The sequence below is a fragment of the Tenrec ecaudatus genome, chromosome 6, assembly GCF_050624435.1.
Source record: "Tenrec ecaudatus isolate mTenEca1 chromosome 6, mTenEca1.hap1, whole genome shotgun sequence".
Taxonomy (NCBI): domain Eukaryota; kingdom Metazoa; phylum Chordata; class Mammalia; order Afrosoricida; family Tenrecidae; genus Tenrec; species Tenrec ecaudatus.
Genome location: NC_134535.1, coordinates 31450171 through 31466597, shown reverse-complemented (window position 1 = coordinate 31466597; position 16427 = coordinate 31450171). Strand labels below are relative to the sequence as shown.

The 16427-nt window shown below is 42.5% G+C and overlaps 1 protein-coding gene across 2 annotated transcripts in view; it reads right to left on the bottom strand.

Moving 5' to 3' along the window:
* Nucleotides 1-16427, bottom strand: part of NTN4 (netrin 4) — a 135414-nt gene that overhangs the window by 4362 nt on the left and 114625 nt on the right. For both annotated transcript variants that reach the window (XM_075551151.1, XM_075551152.1), the window contains exons 8-9: nucleotides 9052-9120; nucleotides 3559-3729 (exon numbers count right to left, since the gene is read on the bottom strand). In XM_075551151.1, coding sequence (XP_075407266.1) covers nucleotides 3559-3729; nucleotides 9052-9120 — 240 coding nt within the window. The remainder of the gene's footprint in view (nucleotides 1-3558; nucleotides 3730-9051; nucleotides 9121-16427) is intronic.

The following is a 16427-nucleotide window of genomic DNA, read 5'->3' as shown; positions in this document are numbered from 1 at the left end:
TCTGTTTGGGAAGAAATATGGCCAGAGTGCTCTTTAGACGCAAGAATGGCCCGTACTTTGGACATATTGTCAGGGGAGACCAGTCCCTGGAGAAGGACGCCATGCTTGGTAAAGTAGAGGGGCAGCGAAAAAGAGGAAGGCTCTCAAGGACAGAGGTGGACACAATGGGCTCAGGCATAAGGACAATTGGGAGGATGAGGCAGAACTGGGCAATGTTTCATTATGGTGAGCTTGGGGTTCTTATGGGTCAGAACCAACCTCAATGGCGCCTAACAACAACAACTTTATATGTAGCTTGCCACATGTTTGAGGGCACAAACTTTATTTGGTCTCCCTATTAAAAAAAACTACTGTATTTAGTGATATTCTTGACATTCTAAAACATGTACTTGACGGAAGAAGGAATCTATGTATAGATGAAGGGATGACTGAATGGACGTGTAGGGATGCCCCATGGGACGACTCCTTTTCTAAAGTAGCGGAGGAAGCAAGCTGGCGTGCAAGGTTTCAGAATTTCCTTATCAGCTCTCTTTGGCAGTAGCTATTGCACTTATAAAAACGGAAAACAAAGTCAAATGAAAGAGTGTCTGGTTTTGCTTTGGCAGGTTCTAGTATTTTCTTCAAAGCCAGTAAACATGTTTTTCAGGAGTTCCTCGAATGATTGTGCTTGTGTTTTCGATTGTGATGAACTTGGTTGATTCTCTGGCTGCTTGGCAGAAACCTGATTAGGAAGTATGGTTCACTTCCTGGAAGGCGGCTCAGATGGCCACCGCGTTTCTTTTTAATGTCTTACTGATAAACACTGGGCAGACAGAGGGCGATGTAAGATATGGAAAATAATAATCTATAACTGATCAAGAGTTCATGAGGGGGGGTGGACAGGGGAGGTAGGGGGAAGAAATGGGGAGAAGATACCGGGAGCTCAAGTGGGAAGAGAATGATTTGAAAATGATGGCGGCATATGTGCAAATGTGCTTGACACACTGGAGGACTGTATGGATTGTGATAAGAGATGTAGGAGACCCCAATAAAAGTATTAAAAATAGTAATAATACGAAAACCACCTTTACGAAGGGAATAGAAAATGAATATAGGAAGAGCCTCTAAGCACACATAATGGAGACGCAGAACTTAAATTAGTCATTTTCAGTTTGCTATACTCAACATCCAAGACTCCACTTATTTGAATTTGTTCTTAGGAAATCTAATGAAATAAATAAATGAAGTGTTGAATATTCTATGTTCTTTGTCCCTTTTATTTATTAAAACTTGGCTGAATTTAAATCAGATGCTTAAAGGAGTAGAAAAGAGAACAAGCGTTCTGTCAACAGTCAGAAATAATCAAGAGTTTTAGATAACTGTTTGGATTGTTTAGATTGGGAGTATATTTCTTTGAAAGCTCTCTCTCTCTCTCTCTCTCTCTCTCTCTCTCTCTCTCTCTCTCAACTATGTCTTTCAAATGCAGTAAACCGAGAACACAAAAGAGTTACAAAGATACAACTTTCCTCTAATTTTTAATTGCTTCATCCCCACCACTATCATGTTCCCAATTCTACCTTACAAATCTGGTTAGACCAGAGGATGTACACTGGTACAGATAGGAATTGGAAACAGGGAATCCAGGACAAATGATCCCTTCAGGGCCAGTGGTGAGAGTGGCAATACTGGGAGGGTGGAGAGAATGTGGGGTAGAAAGGGGGAACCGATTACAAGAATCTGCATATAACCTCCTCCTTGGGGGATGGACAACAGAAAAGTGGGTGTAGGGAGACGTCAGACAGTGTAAGATATGACAAAATAATAATCTATAAATTATCAAGGGTTCATGAAGGAGTGGGGAATGGGGAGAGGAGGGAAAAAAATGAGCTGATACCAAGGGCTCAAGTAGAAAGCAAATGTTTTGAGAATGATGAAGGCAACAAATGTACAAATGTGCTTGACACACAATGGGTGTATGTATGGCTTGTGGTAAGAGTTGTACGAGCCCCCAATAAAATGATTTTTTTAAAAAAGGGTTACAAACACGTTGTTTTTTTAGACTTAATATTTGGAAGGAATTAGAACCAGGACATAAACCATGTGGCTGTTTCATCAGTGCCATGCAGACTGAGAGGACAGCCATATAAATGGAAATTACAGAATTTGAGAGGAAATATTATTTGCTTTAAAAGAACCTACTATCTGAAGTACCATGAACTGCTAAAAGGACAAATTGATTTGTCTTGAAAGAAGGAAGGCCAGAGTGCTCCTTAAAGGCTGGGAGAGCAGGACCTCATCTTACATATTTGGGACATATTGTCAGGAGAGACCAATCTCTACAGAAGGACATCATGCTTGGTAAAGAACAGGGGTAGCGAAAAAGAGGAAGGTTCTCAATGCGATCGACGGATGCGGTGGGCTGAGACACAGGAACAGTGGTGAGGATGGCGCAGGCCCATGCGTCGTTTCCGTCTGTTGTGCATGGGGTCGCTATGGGCCAGACAAGCACAATGGCACTTAACAACTATCTGGGTATTGAGTTGGAATTCACTGAATGGCAGTGCGTTTTTGTGTGTGTATTGGGGGGGGGGGCGGGTAGGGATGGGGGGTGGGGAGTTAATATCCGGGTATTAGGTTTTACTTAAAGAGCCCTGGCGATGGAGTGGGGTTATATGTTGGACTTCAAACCGCAGGCCAACAGTTTGCAATGAATAGCAGTTCCATCAGGATGCACAGTCAGACCCAGAGGGCAGGTCTATCCGGTCCTCCATGGCGGCTATAAGTCAGCCTTGACTTGATGGCAATGGGTCTGAGGTTATTGCTTTAATCTGTGTACTAAATAGACGATACTTGTAGTACAAGGATAAACCTTGTCCTCATATTTAATGAAGAAATTAGCAGCTTTCGACAGTCTGAAGGGTGTGCTTGTAGAGAGTGGAGGTGTCACTACTTCTGCAGTAACATGCTAAGATGCAAATCAAATTTCCCTCCGTCTTGAGTTTCTCTAAGATTCTACTTTTTCTTTTTTTGCTTTGTTTTTGTTTATTTCTGCTGTTTCTCATTTGAAACCAGAATGATCACTTAATGAGAAGCAAGATTATGAGAACTTGAGAGCCGTTTTCTCTCCAGGAAAAACAGATGCTTCTCACGCAATAGTAGAGATGAATTCAGTATTGTTCGCACAGATGGGATTTTGCATGCGAACTTCCTTTGGGAGCAGGCTGTACCCAGGGCACTGTAATAAGAATGAGCTTTGAGGTAGTCTAGTGACAGACCAATCCACGAAAGCCCTCTCTCTGCTCCTGGCAAGCGCTACCAATATCAGACTTCACCTGCAGGACAGCGAGCATTATATCGCTGGATTTAAAAACATTTCACCTTTATCAGCCACTTGGGAGGGTAGTAATGTTTTTTCATGCCAGTTCCAATAATTCCATTTGGATTCCCTTCAAAATTCAAGGGGTCACGGGAGGAGACGCTTTCACTGAGTTTATTTAGGTTGTGGTTCAGAAAATGTAGAACAAGGAGCAAATCAGCAGGTAAAGGGGGGGCTTTAAAAGGGAGATGTTTCACACTCACCAGGATTGAGGATTGGGCAAGTGCAGCCTCTGCTAGTCCACGATTCCGGATACAACGTTCGCTTGCCTCGCAAAATCTTCAGCTTCGTAGATTTTAAGACTTTTTTGATGTTCACATTGACCTCAGCATGAGTGCCTTTATCATGCGCTGATAAAATCTTTATTTTCAGCACTGTAATACCATAATTCTAAAAGTCAGAACGCACAGAATCTCACACTATCTTTTGATAATACATGCAACAATTTAAATATGCATTTCTGAAGGCAATGGAAGGATGGATTAATACTTATGGGATTGTGGAACTCTGTTTTAAAGGACCACTAGGCTACTCAGGTGATGCAGTAGCTTAGGTGTTGGGCTGCTAGACGCAAGGTCAGTATCTCGAAACCACCCGCTGCTCTGCATGAGAAGAATGAGGCTTTCTACTCCAGCAAAGAGTTACAGTCTTGGGAACCCAGAGGCGCAGCTCTAGTCTGTCCTAGAGAGTTGCTATGAGTCAGAACCAGCTAAATAGCAGTGAATTTTTAAGTCATCTCATTTACGTGTTTTAATTATATTCTTCCTTCTTAGACATTTCAGTTTCCCACACCACTAAATTAAGAAAGTATCAGTAACCTGCCTGCTATATAACTGTAAACACATTCAGCTATCAAATCTAACAGAAAGTAAAATTATTATCCTGGTTTTATTGATTTTATTCTGACTGTACTGTTCTCTTATACCTGCCTATATGAACTATTAAAATGGAGAACAAAACACATGAGTTTTACATTTATTTGTACAAGAATATATTTCACATACTCCATAGAGATGAAATAATATTATTGCTATCTTAATCTTCTTCCCTTGGTGTCTGTCCAATGTAAGCTGACGAGGGTTAAGGACGGTGTCCCTTGATATGACAGCAGAGTTTCAGTAACTAAAATCCCTAGGTAGCGCAAGTTTGTGCTTGCCTACTAACCCAGATGTTATGTGTTTGAATTCAGTCAGAGGCACTACAGGAGAAAGGTCTGTCTGTTCCCATTAAGGTTATAGTCAAGAAAACCCTGTGGAGAACTGGACTCCAACACTTGGGATTGCCACAAGTCAGGGTCAACTTGTTATTAAAGAAGACGAAGAAGAAAAGTAAATTTACCGCACAAGCCCTCTTTTAAAATGCTGAAAAGCAAAGTGTTACTGTGAGGATTAAGCTGTGCCTGACCCAAGCAAGGGTGTTGTCAATGCACGTGAAAGCTGGCCATTGAATAAGGAAGGCTGAAGAAGAATCGATACATTTGAATTATAGAGGTGGTGAAGAGTCGATTGAATTATGGAGGTGGTGACGAATGTTGAAAGTCCCATGGACTGCCAGAAGACAAACCAATCTGTGTTGGAAGAAGTACAGCCAGAAAGCTCCTTGGAAGGAAGGATGGCGTGACTTGGTCTCATGTACTTTGGACATGTTAGCAGGAGAGACCAGTCCCTAGAAAAGAACCTCATGCCTGGTAAAGTAGAGGGGCAGGGAAAGGAGGAAGCCCCTTGAGGAGATGGACCGACACAGTGGCCACAACAACGAGGTCCAACATAAGGACAATTGTGAGGATGGCACCGCACCCAGCAGTGTTTGGGTCTGTTGTAAACAGGGTCGCTAGGAGTCAGAAATTACTCCATGGCACCTGATGGTAGCGATTGGAGCACCATCTGTGAGATGCTGGGGGTTGTGATGGGATACATTGTGGAGAGGAAAGTAAAGCTGAGGAACAGTGCTAGGATTCGTTTAACTGACTCTTCTATATCTCGAAGGAAACCCATGTAATTGAACCATATCCTTCTTAGTCCCCAGGCAGCTGTCTTCATAGACTCATCCAATTAAAAAAGTCTAAGAGGTCTTAAAGCTCCCCCAGTCTCAATTTATCTGTGTGGAAGTAAGCTTTAAGAAGTGAGTTGCTTACGCTCACAGAGCTGGCTGATTAGTGGCAGAGTTTGGACTAGGAACCCGACGAGGTAAATGTATGTAGACCTCATGGTGTAGTGCTGGGCCTATGGCCAACGGTCAATAAATTCTCACTCTTCGCATTCAAAAAAGCTTGGTTGTGTGCGGTTAAATGCTCAGCTGCCAACCCAAACATTGGTGTGTTGAAACCACAAGCCTGCTCTGTGGGATAAAGATGTGACAATCTGCTTCCATAAAGATCAAAACCCCCAAAGCCAAACCCACTGTCATTAAGCCAAATAGATTCTGAGTCCATAGGGACCCTATCCGCCAGAAGAGAGCTGCCCGACCAGGTCTTCTGAGATAGGCTGACACATCTATCTCTTGCTGAGCAGGGGCTGGTGGACCAAGAACTTAACCATTGAGCCACCAGTGTTCCTCGATAAAGGTAAAACAAACAAAAAGAAACCAATAAACCACCCCAAAACTATTGCCATGGCTCTATCGTGACCCTAGAGGACAGAGGAGAGGCACCCCTTTAGGTTTCAAGGGTGCACAACTTTATGGGAGCAGTCTGCCACAATCTTCTCCCACAAATCATTGGCTGGTGGGTTTGAACTGCTAACCTCTGGGTTAGCAGCCAAGCAGCTGAATACCGTGCCATCAGGACTCCTCCCATAAAGATGACAGCTTTGGAAGCCCTGTGTGGCAGTCCTACTCTGTTCTATTGCGTCAGGATGAGTACTTGCAGACTTGTCGGCACATCATTTTTATTCTAGCCTGTAAGCTCAAAGAAAGTAGGGATCTTTCGTATTCAAAATTGTAACTCAATAAATATTTGCTAGAGGAATAAATATGAATCAGGTGTTTTCTTCCATTAAGGCAGAGAATGGTTTGTTGCCCATTAGGTTTTGAAGAATTTCACTGGATAAAACCAAGATATTCCACGACATCTTTCACATTGTTCACATTCTCTTAAGTGAAAAGTAATTCCGTTTTATTAAAAGATGCCCATGTAGTTGTTTATAAATTCAGTCAGAGAGCTACCAAGTCTATATGCTAGTGAGGCTGGGTGAATATTTTCATGGATAAACCATTTTTCAATTGCTATGCTTTTAAAAAATGCATAATTTTTAAAAGATAAAATTCCTGTACCATACACTTCTATAGTTAATTCGCTTTTAAAAAGTTGTATATCCAGCATCACAATCAGTTCTGGTGTACCATCCCCCCTCCCACATTCATTATTTCTCCCCAGCTTCCATCTCTTTGATTTCCCAATACATCATTGCACTAGTCACTGTCTCTATGCATCTGCTCCTTTGGTGCTGCTGAAACCGGGAACTGTAACAGAAACAAACAAACAAAACAGAAAGAAAGAAAGAAAGAGACCACTAGCCTTATCAGAGTAAACCAGAGAAAAAATTTCTGTTATGGAACAAGGAAGAAATATTTAAACCTAGAGCAAATTCAGGTTGGGGCCAGAGGCTTAATCTGACTAGATCGTCTGAGGATAGGCTTGGGGCTCCCACTGTCCTCCCTAGCTTTCTACAAATTGGGTGTTCACAATTTAAGCTCTGCTATTTCCCCTTCATCAAATTTGGATTTTATTACTGTCATCTTTGGATCACACAGGCTGGCATGCGTCTTCCATGTGGACGTAGTTGATGCCTCACTTAGGTGGCTGCTTGTTTGAACGCAAGCCTTTAAGACCCAGACACTTTTCCAATCGATAGCCAGGCACCACCTGCTTTCTTCACCACACTTTGCTGTAGTACCCTTTTCTGCAGTGAACGCTTCCTGGAGGTGAGTATTGAGCAGGGCCTGTTCTTGGATTGGGGCTAGAATCAAGTGGGACCCCAGAATCCATCTGCTTTTCTGGGTTATGAATGACTGGTTTATTTTAGTGCTCTTATCATCATTTTTTTGACAAAGAAAAAACATTATCAAGCATCCCCTTGAGGTATAAGATCCTTCAATTGATAGCATCAGTAATGTATCCAATGGCATCGAGTTTAAGATACTGTTGAGAACAGGAGGTTCCTGGAGTAGAGTCCAGCTGTGAACGGCAATCACGACTTGTTGCTTTGTACAGATTGCATTCTTAGATGACTGGGATCTGTTTATGTTTAGTATGGGCATGGCGCTAGGGGGAAATCTCCTGTAACATTCCTTACAGGGGCAGATCCATGCCTATAAGATGAATACATGTCATATTAGTGCAAGGAGGGGGTTGAGACAGTAAATTTATGTTGGTTCTGGGTCCCCTATCATTGGACATTAGCTCTATGCTCTTTGCTTTTGAATGCCAAGCCACTAAATTGCTTTTCCTTTATTAGGCAACATGCATTTCAGGAACTTCCATCTATTATTTAACCAATGAGAGGTAAAGGGAGGGGAAGGTGCTGCAATTAAGGGTGAGATTTATGAGGTTCTTACCGTTTACTCATTTTGATCTTTTATGAGATGAAATACAATGTTATCAAGAACCTGGACGCTTGGTTTCAGAAAATCCTGGTTTAAAATGTTCTCTTCGTCGTGGTGTATGTTTTAGGTCACATAAATTATGGCACAATACAAAGCCTCAGACTTTTTAATTGTACCACTTGTTGGCTACAATATGTCAGTAGAATAAGTTATCTTTAATACATTGAATAGTAAACATAAAGCCATTCAGAACTGAAAGCTCCTAACAGTCTCTCCTTGGGGCAGAGGCACTTTGCTGTTTCTCAAGCATGTAGAGTGTACATAGAAGTTAGAGAAGAGACACGGGCAGGGAGCTAGGCTTGGCGCTTCTCCAATGCATGCCCTCCCCCCACACCCCCACCAGCTACTGAGCACCTAGTACGTCCAGATAATGTGCTGTGAGCATCTGAGCAATCTAGCTCCAGCAGAAGGTGGCACTACCCCTGTTTTTCAGATGAGATGATAGGATGGGAGTGAGAGAGAAAGCAAATCCACATCTGTCTGGATCCCAAACCTGTGACCGTAATCACTGTGTATCCCTGCTTTAAACATACTTTTGCTTGGGGCTTGCTAGTTCGTTCTGACTTGTAGCGACTCATGTGGCAGAAAGAACTGCTCCAGAGGGATTTCTTAGCTGGTACCTTTGCAGGCGCAGGGGAAAGGGGTGGGGGTGGGGGGCTCCATCTGCCAGCCCATTAGTTCATAGCCAAGAGCTAAAGCATGGTACCCCTGGACGGCTTCTGTTTAGGATTACCACATAAGCAACTAGCTAGAAACTACCCGGTTTGATTCAGAAAGGTATTGAACATCCATTGAAAAAAAGAAGACATGACAGGGGCCACCCTCCGCCCCCACTCCCCCCTTCCCCTTTATGCTACGTAGCCTTTTTCTCACCTAGTGCAACAAGACTGCTTTCTCTCTATTAGCATTTCCCCATTCATTAGCAGGGCACCCAACACTGTCTGCATTAGGAAAATCTCGGCGATCAAGAACAGAATACTGTGTTGCATATCATTGTATAGAGAACATCGCAGGACAGGTCTCTGATTTCCTAAAACACTTTTTATATTTAATTTGACTAGCTTCTCAGAAGCACCGAAGAACTTCAGACTCACCATATGAATATTTCATTCCACAGAATGCCTTGGGATTTCCCAACACCTGCTCCTTACATTCACATTTACCTACAGAAAATAAATGAAAAATGATGTTAATAATTTAGGGGGGGAAATGAAGAAATCAGCAAGTAAATCTGGGTGACACAACTTGTTAAAGTCTCAGTGATTAATACAACATCATGCATTAATAATAAGGAGCCCGTGAAAAGCCAGTTGAGAGACTCAGGAGCTCTTTTTTTTTTAAGTTGAACTAGTTGTCATGCACTAAGGTACTGACCTAAGAACAATCTAGAATGGTAGAAACAATGCCATGTTTGAGTGTTTGCAATGAGTGTTACAATAAACACAGTCCGGTATTCGTATTACAGGCTAATGGAAAGGAAAATCTGAATTGGTAACCTTAGCAAACACTATGATTTTTGTACAGAAGTCAGATGCAATACAAATGATTGGATGTTCTTTTTTTCAGAAATGTTGCTATCAAATTTTGCTAGCGTTTATTTATGTGCAAGGGATAGTGCGTGCACTCCAGAGTAAAAAATGATGCAAGGAGAAATCCTTGCCTTCGGGTGAGCATGGACTCAGAGGCAGCGGATAAAGTAAGCATAGCAGAAAATACTATTCCTTCAGTAATCGCAGCGGATGTTGTTATTGTTGCCTGCCAGCGCGTCATTTCTGACCATTGCGACCCTGCGCACCACAGAGGGGACACTGCCCAGTCCCGCGCCACCCTCACAGCCTCTTCTCCTGCTTGAGCCTTTGTTGCAGCCGCTGCGGCAGCCACCTCAAGGCGGGTTGCTGCCCAAGCACCACGCTCTTCTCCGGGAACTGGACTCTCCTGACGCTATGTCCAAGTTCTTGAGATGAAGTCTTGCTACCCTTGCTTCTAAGGAATATTCTGGCTAAACTTCTTCCAAGAAAGACTTGTTTGTTCTTCTCGCAGCCATGGGACTTTCAATGTGCTTGGCCAGCTCTATAACTCAAAAGCATCGATTCTTCTTCAGTCTTCTCCTTCAAGGTCCAACTTCCACATGCAGATGAGGCAGCTGAAAATACCATGGCCTGATCAGGTGCCCCGGAGTCCTCGAAGGGACCTGCTTGCCTTGCAACCTTTAACGAGGTCCTGTGCAGCGGATTTCCTCCGTGCACCGTGCCCTTGGATCTCTCGACCGCTGCTTCCAAGAGCATTGATTGAGAATCCAAGAAAGATGAAATCCTAGACAACTTCAATCTTTCCTCCGTACATCTCGCTACCTCTTGGGCCAGTTGTGAGAATTTCTTTCCCTTGGGTTGTCGTCCATACTGAAAGCTGCTGTCCTCGATCTTATCAGCAAATGCTTTGAGAGTCCTTCGCTTTCAGCAAACAAAGTGGCGCCATTTGCATACCGCGGGTTGTTAATAAAGCCTCCCTCAACCCCGATACCACATTCTTCTGCATATCCTCCAGCTCCTCTGACAGACTCACGGTCTCATGGACCTGTCTGAAGTTTCTTCAGCTTTAACCTGAACTTACACGAGCAATGGATGGTCTGTTCCACAGTCAGCCCCTGGCTGGTTTTAGCTGCTGATGTTGGACATCTCCATCGCCTCTTTCCACAGCCGATTTCTGTGTCTTCCACCTGGAGGAGTCCATGTGCAGCGTTGCCATTAGTGTTGTGAAACTAGGTATTTGTTATGAAGAAATCGTTGCTTTTGCAAAATTCTATCATGTGATTGCCAGCCTTGTTTTATCTCCAAGACCCTATTTTCCTTCCTTTTTGTTTTCACCTTTTGCATTCTAGTCACCCATAGCAATCAGTGCATCTTTTGCATATTCAGTCAGTTTCAGACGGAAGATGTTGGTGGCATTCCTCAGTTTATGTATCACTAGTTTTAAAGGGTGGAGTATAAATCAGAATAACAGTTGTATTAACTGGATTTCCTTGAAGGTTATATAATCTTATCACAGACAGAATTCTTGAAATGTCCTTTTTGGGGATGAATACAACACCATTCCTCTTGAATCTGCTATTCCCTGCATAATAAACCGTATTATACTCTGATTCACCATAGTCGATATCAGTCTGTTTAACTTCATTAACACTAGGACATCTACTTTTATGCAGTCCATTTCATTCTTGATAACTTCCAATTTTCTAGATTCATGCTTCCTACATTCCAAGCTCTGATTATTAATTCATACTTGCCCCTGTTTCTTCCCATTTGGAGTCCCGCCCCATCAGCAAATGAAGGTCCCTAAGGCTTTAGTCCCACAGACTTTCCTCCATCCATCTCACTGTGGCTGACCGCACGTTGAGAGGGCAGTGTTTCCTCAGTCACATTTGAGTGCCTTCTGATCAGAGGCGCTCATCCTCTGGCCACCTCTCATAAGGTTCTGCTTCTATTTATAAGGTTTCCAGATCTGACAAGTGTTTTGAAGTCAAGCATATGGCTTTCTGAGGCTACTTCCTCCAAAGGGGGCAACGGAGTCCTTCGTTGAGGTCTGTTCTGAGTCTGGAAGCTCTGCTGAGACCTGTCCACTCTGGGTGACCCTGTAGGCATCTGAAATGCCAGTGACACAGCTCCAGCATCACAGCAACACACAAGCCACCACTGCACGACAGTCTGACAGACGGAGGTGGTAGAGAGCTGCATGGGTAAAGCACTCAGACCCATTGCTGCGGAGTGGATCCTGGGTCTCAGCAACTCTCCAGGATGAAGGAGATCTGTCCCACAGGATTTCCAGGCTGTAGTCTCGACGAAATTAGCTCGCCACATCTTCCCCTCAGGGAGCTGCTGGCGAGCTTTTGGTTAGGAGCCACGATCTTAACTCTGACACCACCAGGACTCCTTGGATAGCCCACCGTTTTTGGTAATTCCGCCAAAGCACATTGCCACGACGATGCCATAAAACCATTGGGTCCCCACGCCGCACCTGCTGCTCCCGAACAAAACGCCATTCCCTCTCGTTCATCGGTGTTTGCTTCGTAAGCGTGCATGTAGGCTTGTTAGTTTAATATTTTTCTTTGGCTGCTTTAGAATAGTCTCTTTTCATATATTTATAATTCAAAATTAAAATTTGATCTTGAATGAACCTTTGTTGACTGGACTTCAACCCAGCTGTGTTTTCTCAGAAGATATCGGAAAGCATGCGACCGCGGGATCTATTCGGTTGTTCTGGATTCCTACAGCACTGTCAAGTAAGCACTGTGCATAGTGCTGTACCGCTGCTTAACATCCGTTTTGTTGTGCAGGAGGTAACATTTCATTTTACAGCTGGTATTCTTTGCCTCACAAGAAGTAGTTGAAATGAAGGTAGCTTATTGGTTGAAGACATTTTTCTCATAGACTGATTTTGACTTTAGAGACACGTCGAGCAGTTAGAGAGGTAGGCAGGCATATATCTAGATCTGAGGAAGGCTGCTCCCTTCTCTGTCATTTCTCACAGCACAATGTCTACTAAACTAGTTATCCCTAGTACTGTTTTGTACCCCGGGGATCATTGCTGTTTAGCCGAAAACCAGACCACGAGTCTCGCAATCTGCTGCTCATCCAGATGGGACGCAGAGGCTCTTTGGAGACAGGACAGACCGACAGGACAGACCGAACAGCTGCTGTGGACATGAGACTCGGCGCCATTCTGGTGCCAGGGTTTCCTGTGCTCACTTGGCTTGCTGCCAAATCCTCAGGAACATGCATGGATGTCCTTCATTATTATGGGTTTGACTCAGCAGATAAGGTTGGGGGATTATGAAAATCATGTCAGGAAAATCCAGAAAAATCTCTCAAAAGTTGTCATCAAAGATGAGGGTAATAGAATTCAGGCAAGAATGAATGGGAATTATTTTGTTTTATTTCTAATATTGATATTGAATTTGATATTGAATATAAATATGACAGCCTTGTATTTTCCATGTTCTGTTCTTTTAGGCAAAAAAACCAACCCTTAGGAAAATGATCAGAATGTTTAGTGAACAACAACAACACGAGAAAACATGGTACAAAATAGGAAACATGAATTTTTTAAACGGAGGCTGTTGATTTTTAAAGGGTTCACAATTTTCCGGGAGATTGAATCATTTCCAAGGGATGCATAATTCTAATTTCCAGAACAAAGATGCTTGGTGGTATAGTAGGTTAAGAATTAGCTGCTAATGACAAGGTGGATGCTTCAAACCGACTAGCTGCTCCATGGAGACAGATGGGGCTGTCCACTCGTATAGAGATCTACGCTTGAAAGCCCTAAGGGGCAATTCTACTCTGTTCTATGATCAAAGCCAGTCTCACTGCCCTTGAGTGTACTCTGATTTCTATCTACCCGGGAAGGACAGGGTAGAACGGCCCCTGCAGATTCCCGAGACTGTAACTCCTGATGGTCACAGACGGTCTCTCTTTCTTTCAAGGAGCAGCTTGCGCTTTTGAATGACTGACCTGGCAGTTAGCAGCCCAGGTGTAACCACTATGCCAGGGCTGCTATCAGTCAGAATGGACTAGATGGCAGTAGGTGTTTGGTTTGGTTTATCAATACAATAGAGGTAGCTACAGCGAAAAAACAAACACAGTGCCAGCCTGTTGATTTCAACTTATAGCAACTCATGGCACTGCCAAGGCTCCTAGACAACAGAATAGGTACAATATAGTACAATGAAACGACAATAGTGATCATCAACACAAAAGATGGCTTAAAAAAATCCCTGCTTGGAAACTCAAAATCATTATAAAAACAAACCCCCCAGGTTGACTGGTCACAGTGGGATCTGGTGGGATCTCTGAGACCTTTAGTCACCCTGTAGATCTGGAAGCAAACATCCTCATGGCTCAAACAGGTCTGGAAGGGGAACGATAACACGAATGAGGTATCCACATCTTAGAACCATCCATCAGTGGAGGTCAAAGCAAACAGGCCGGCATGTAAACAGTGACAAAGTCCAGAAGGCTTAGGAAAGAAGGAAGAATGCAAATCGGAAGCACAGGGAGGAAGTGGGATAAATGACGTCACATTGTGGGGATTGCAAGTAATACCGTGAAACACAATGTGTATGAAGCATTGAGTGCAAAACGGATCTGCTCTGGGACCTTTCACCCAATTCACAATCCAAAGTTTATTTGTTTTTAAACCCTTATTTGGAAAATTAAATATGTATCCTAGACAATTGAAAATGACCAAAGATTGGGACATGAGTGATATGAAAATATCATAGATGAGGCCAAGTCAAAAGTATCGCCATAAAATCAGAGAAACCTTTATGAAACATAAATATCAAAATGTGAATGTTGTTTCTTGACATATTCTCCATCGAACTCTTCACATATCTAAAGGAGGTGTCTCCATCTCTCTAAACATCCTCACAGAATGTCACAATCTTAGACCTGCACCGGGTCACAACAGCAGTTTGGGCATCCTAGGGGGACGCAAATCATGTTGCTCTTCTTCTTCTTTTTTTGTTAAAACATTGTTTTATCAATAAATCATCTTATTGGGGGCTCTTACATATAACAGACCATATATCCAATATATTAAGCAGATATGTACAAGTATTGCCATCAACAATTTCAAAACATTATCTTTCTTTTTGAGCCTCTTGATATCAATTCCTCTTTTTTCCCTCCCTCCCCTGCCCTGCCACCCACACGCACCCTTAATATATTATGTATTATTATGTATACATATCTTACACCGTCCCTTCTGTCCTTTCACCTACCATCCTGGTATTCGTCAGTTCCCCCCTTTTCCCCCTTCCCTAACCCCCTAAAGTCATTACGTCCCTTACTGTTTCTGAGGGGTTTGTCTATCCTGAATTCTGAAAGCTCTCGTCTATTCCGATGTATGTCCGCCGGAACAGCTGGATTTGCGAGGGAGGACTGAGATCATTATAGTGTGGGAGGAAGGATTAAAGACCTTGAGAAGTGTTTCATGCTCTGTCAGTGCTATGCTGCCCCCTGGATCGTGTTGCTTTTCAATGTTCTTTGAACTCTGGGAACAGAAAGAAGTGTAAAGGGGCAAGATAGGCTGCAGGGTGGATGGGGTAGGGTTTTCCCACAGAAGTTTCATTCTCAGTGAAGTTCTTGGGAATTTCCCATAGGATTTTCAGTTTTGGAAACTCCATAGGGTGGAGATGAGTCAGGTTTCTCAATAGATTCAGTGAAAGCATTCAGGAAAATACAACGTCTATTAATAATAAAATTAGAAAAGGAGAAGATGGCTTTTATTTAATAAAATCTCCCTGTCAAAAATCGACAGTAGATGGAAAACATAATGGTGAGGTTTTCAAAAGATTTCTATTAACTTTGTGAACAATGCCTTCCTAGGGGCCTCGCCCAATGTAATAAGGCAAGAAAAAAGAAAGTAAAAGAGCGAGATGTAATAACTTCCCAGGAAAACACAAAATTGCCCTCCTTTGCCAATAATATGATGGTCTACAAAGAAGACCAAAGGAATTTATTAACTGATATATATAAAATTAATAAGCAATTATAGCAAGGTTACTAGATATAAGATCAAAATACAAAAGCCAGTAGTAGTCATAGAGATCATTAATAGCCATTCAGAAAAGTAACATTAAAAAATATCCCTTCTCAATGGTAACAAAATCTATAAGGTATGATATCTTGGAGTAAATTTACTAAAGGACATTTCAGACTTTTGGGGGGAGACAAATGTCAAAATAATAATTGAAAGTCTTTTTGAAAGTTTATCATCTGTATCTCAATAGAGGTTTTTTCTTTTTGGGGTGCGTGGAGTGGTGGTACTTTCAAAGTGTATTCTAAGATTTACACAAATGAGCAAAAGTCACTTCCATCTTTATGAATGTGGTTAATTGAAATTTTATGACTTGGCTTGGATTCAGGAAAATCAATGACGCTAAAATGATGCTAAAACCAAAATTATTTTTGTTTTACAAACTATCAAGAGAAGGAATTTGCACCTGGCTTTTGCCTGGCACACAGGTATGCCAGCCGTCTGTACATTTTCAAGCCTGATCTACTTTGGTGGCTCTCAGCTGTGTAAAACATTATAGTTCGAGAGAGATCACAAACACACTCGAGCGGTCACGGGGGGCTGGAGATTTTGGGTGTTTTGTTTCTTTACATAATGCCATTTTGCATTTACTATGTTTTCTATAATAACTACCTAAGTTATTCTAATAAATCAGCAAAAGAACAAAAGCTTGTTAAAATAAACCCTGAGCTGTATTTCACAGTAGCAAATTTATGGAGTCACCATGTTATTAAACCACAGACTTCAAGACTCCTTAGTTATGGCATCAAATGTGGTTTCCTGGTTTGTTACAAATCACCGTTACTCAAAGCCCCACCCTAGACCCATTGCCAGCAAGTCATTCTGACACATAGCGACCCCCAGAGGGTGGGCTAGACTGACTCAGGGTTTCTAA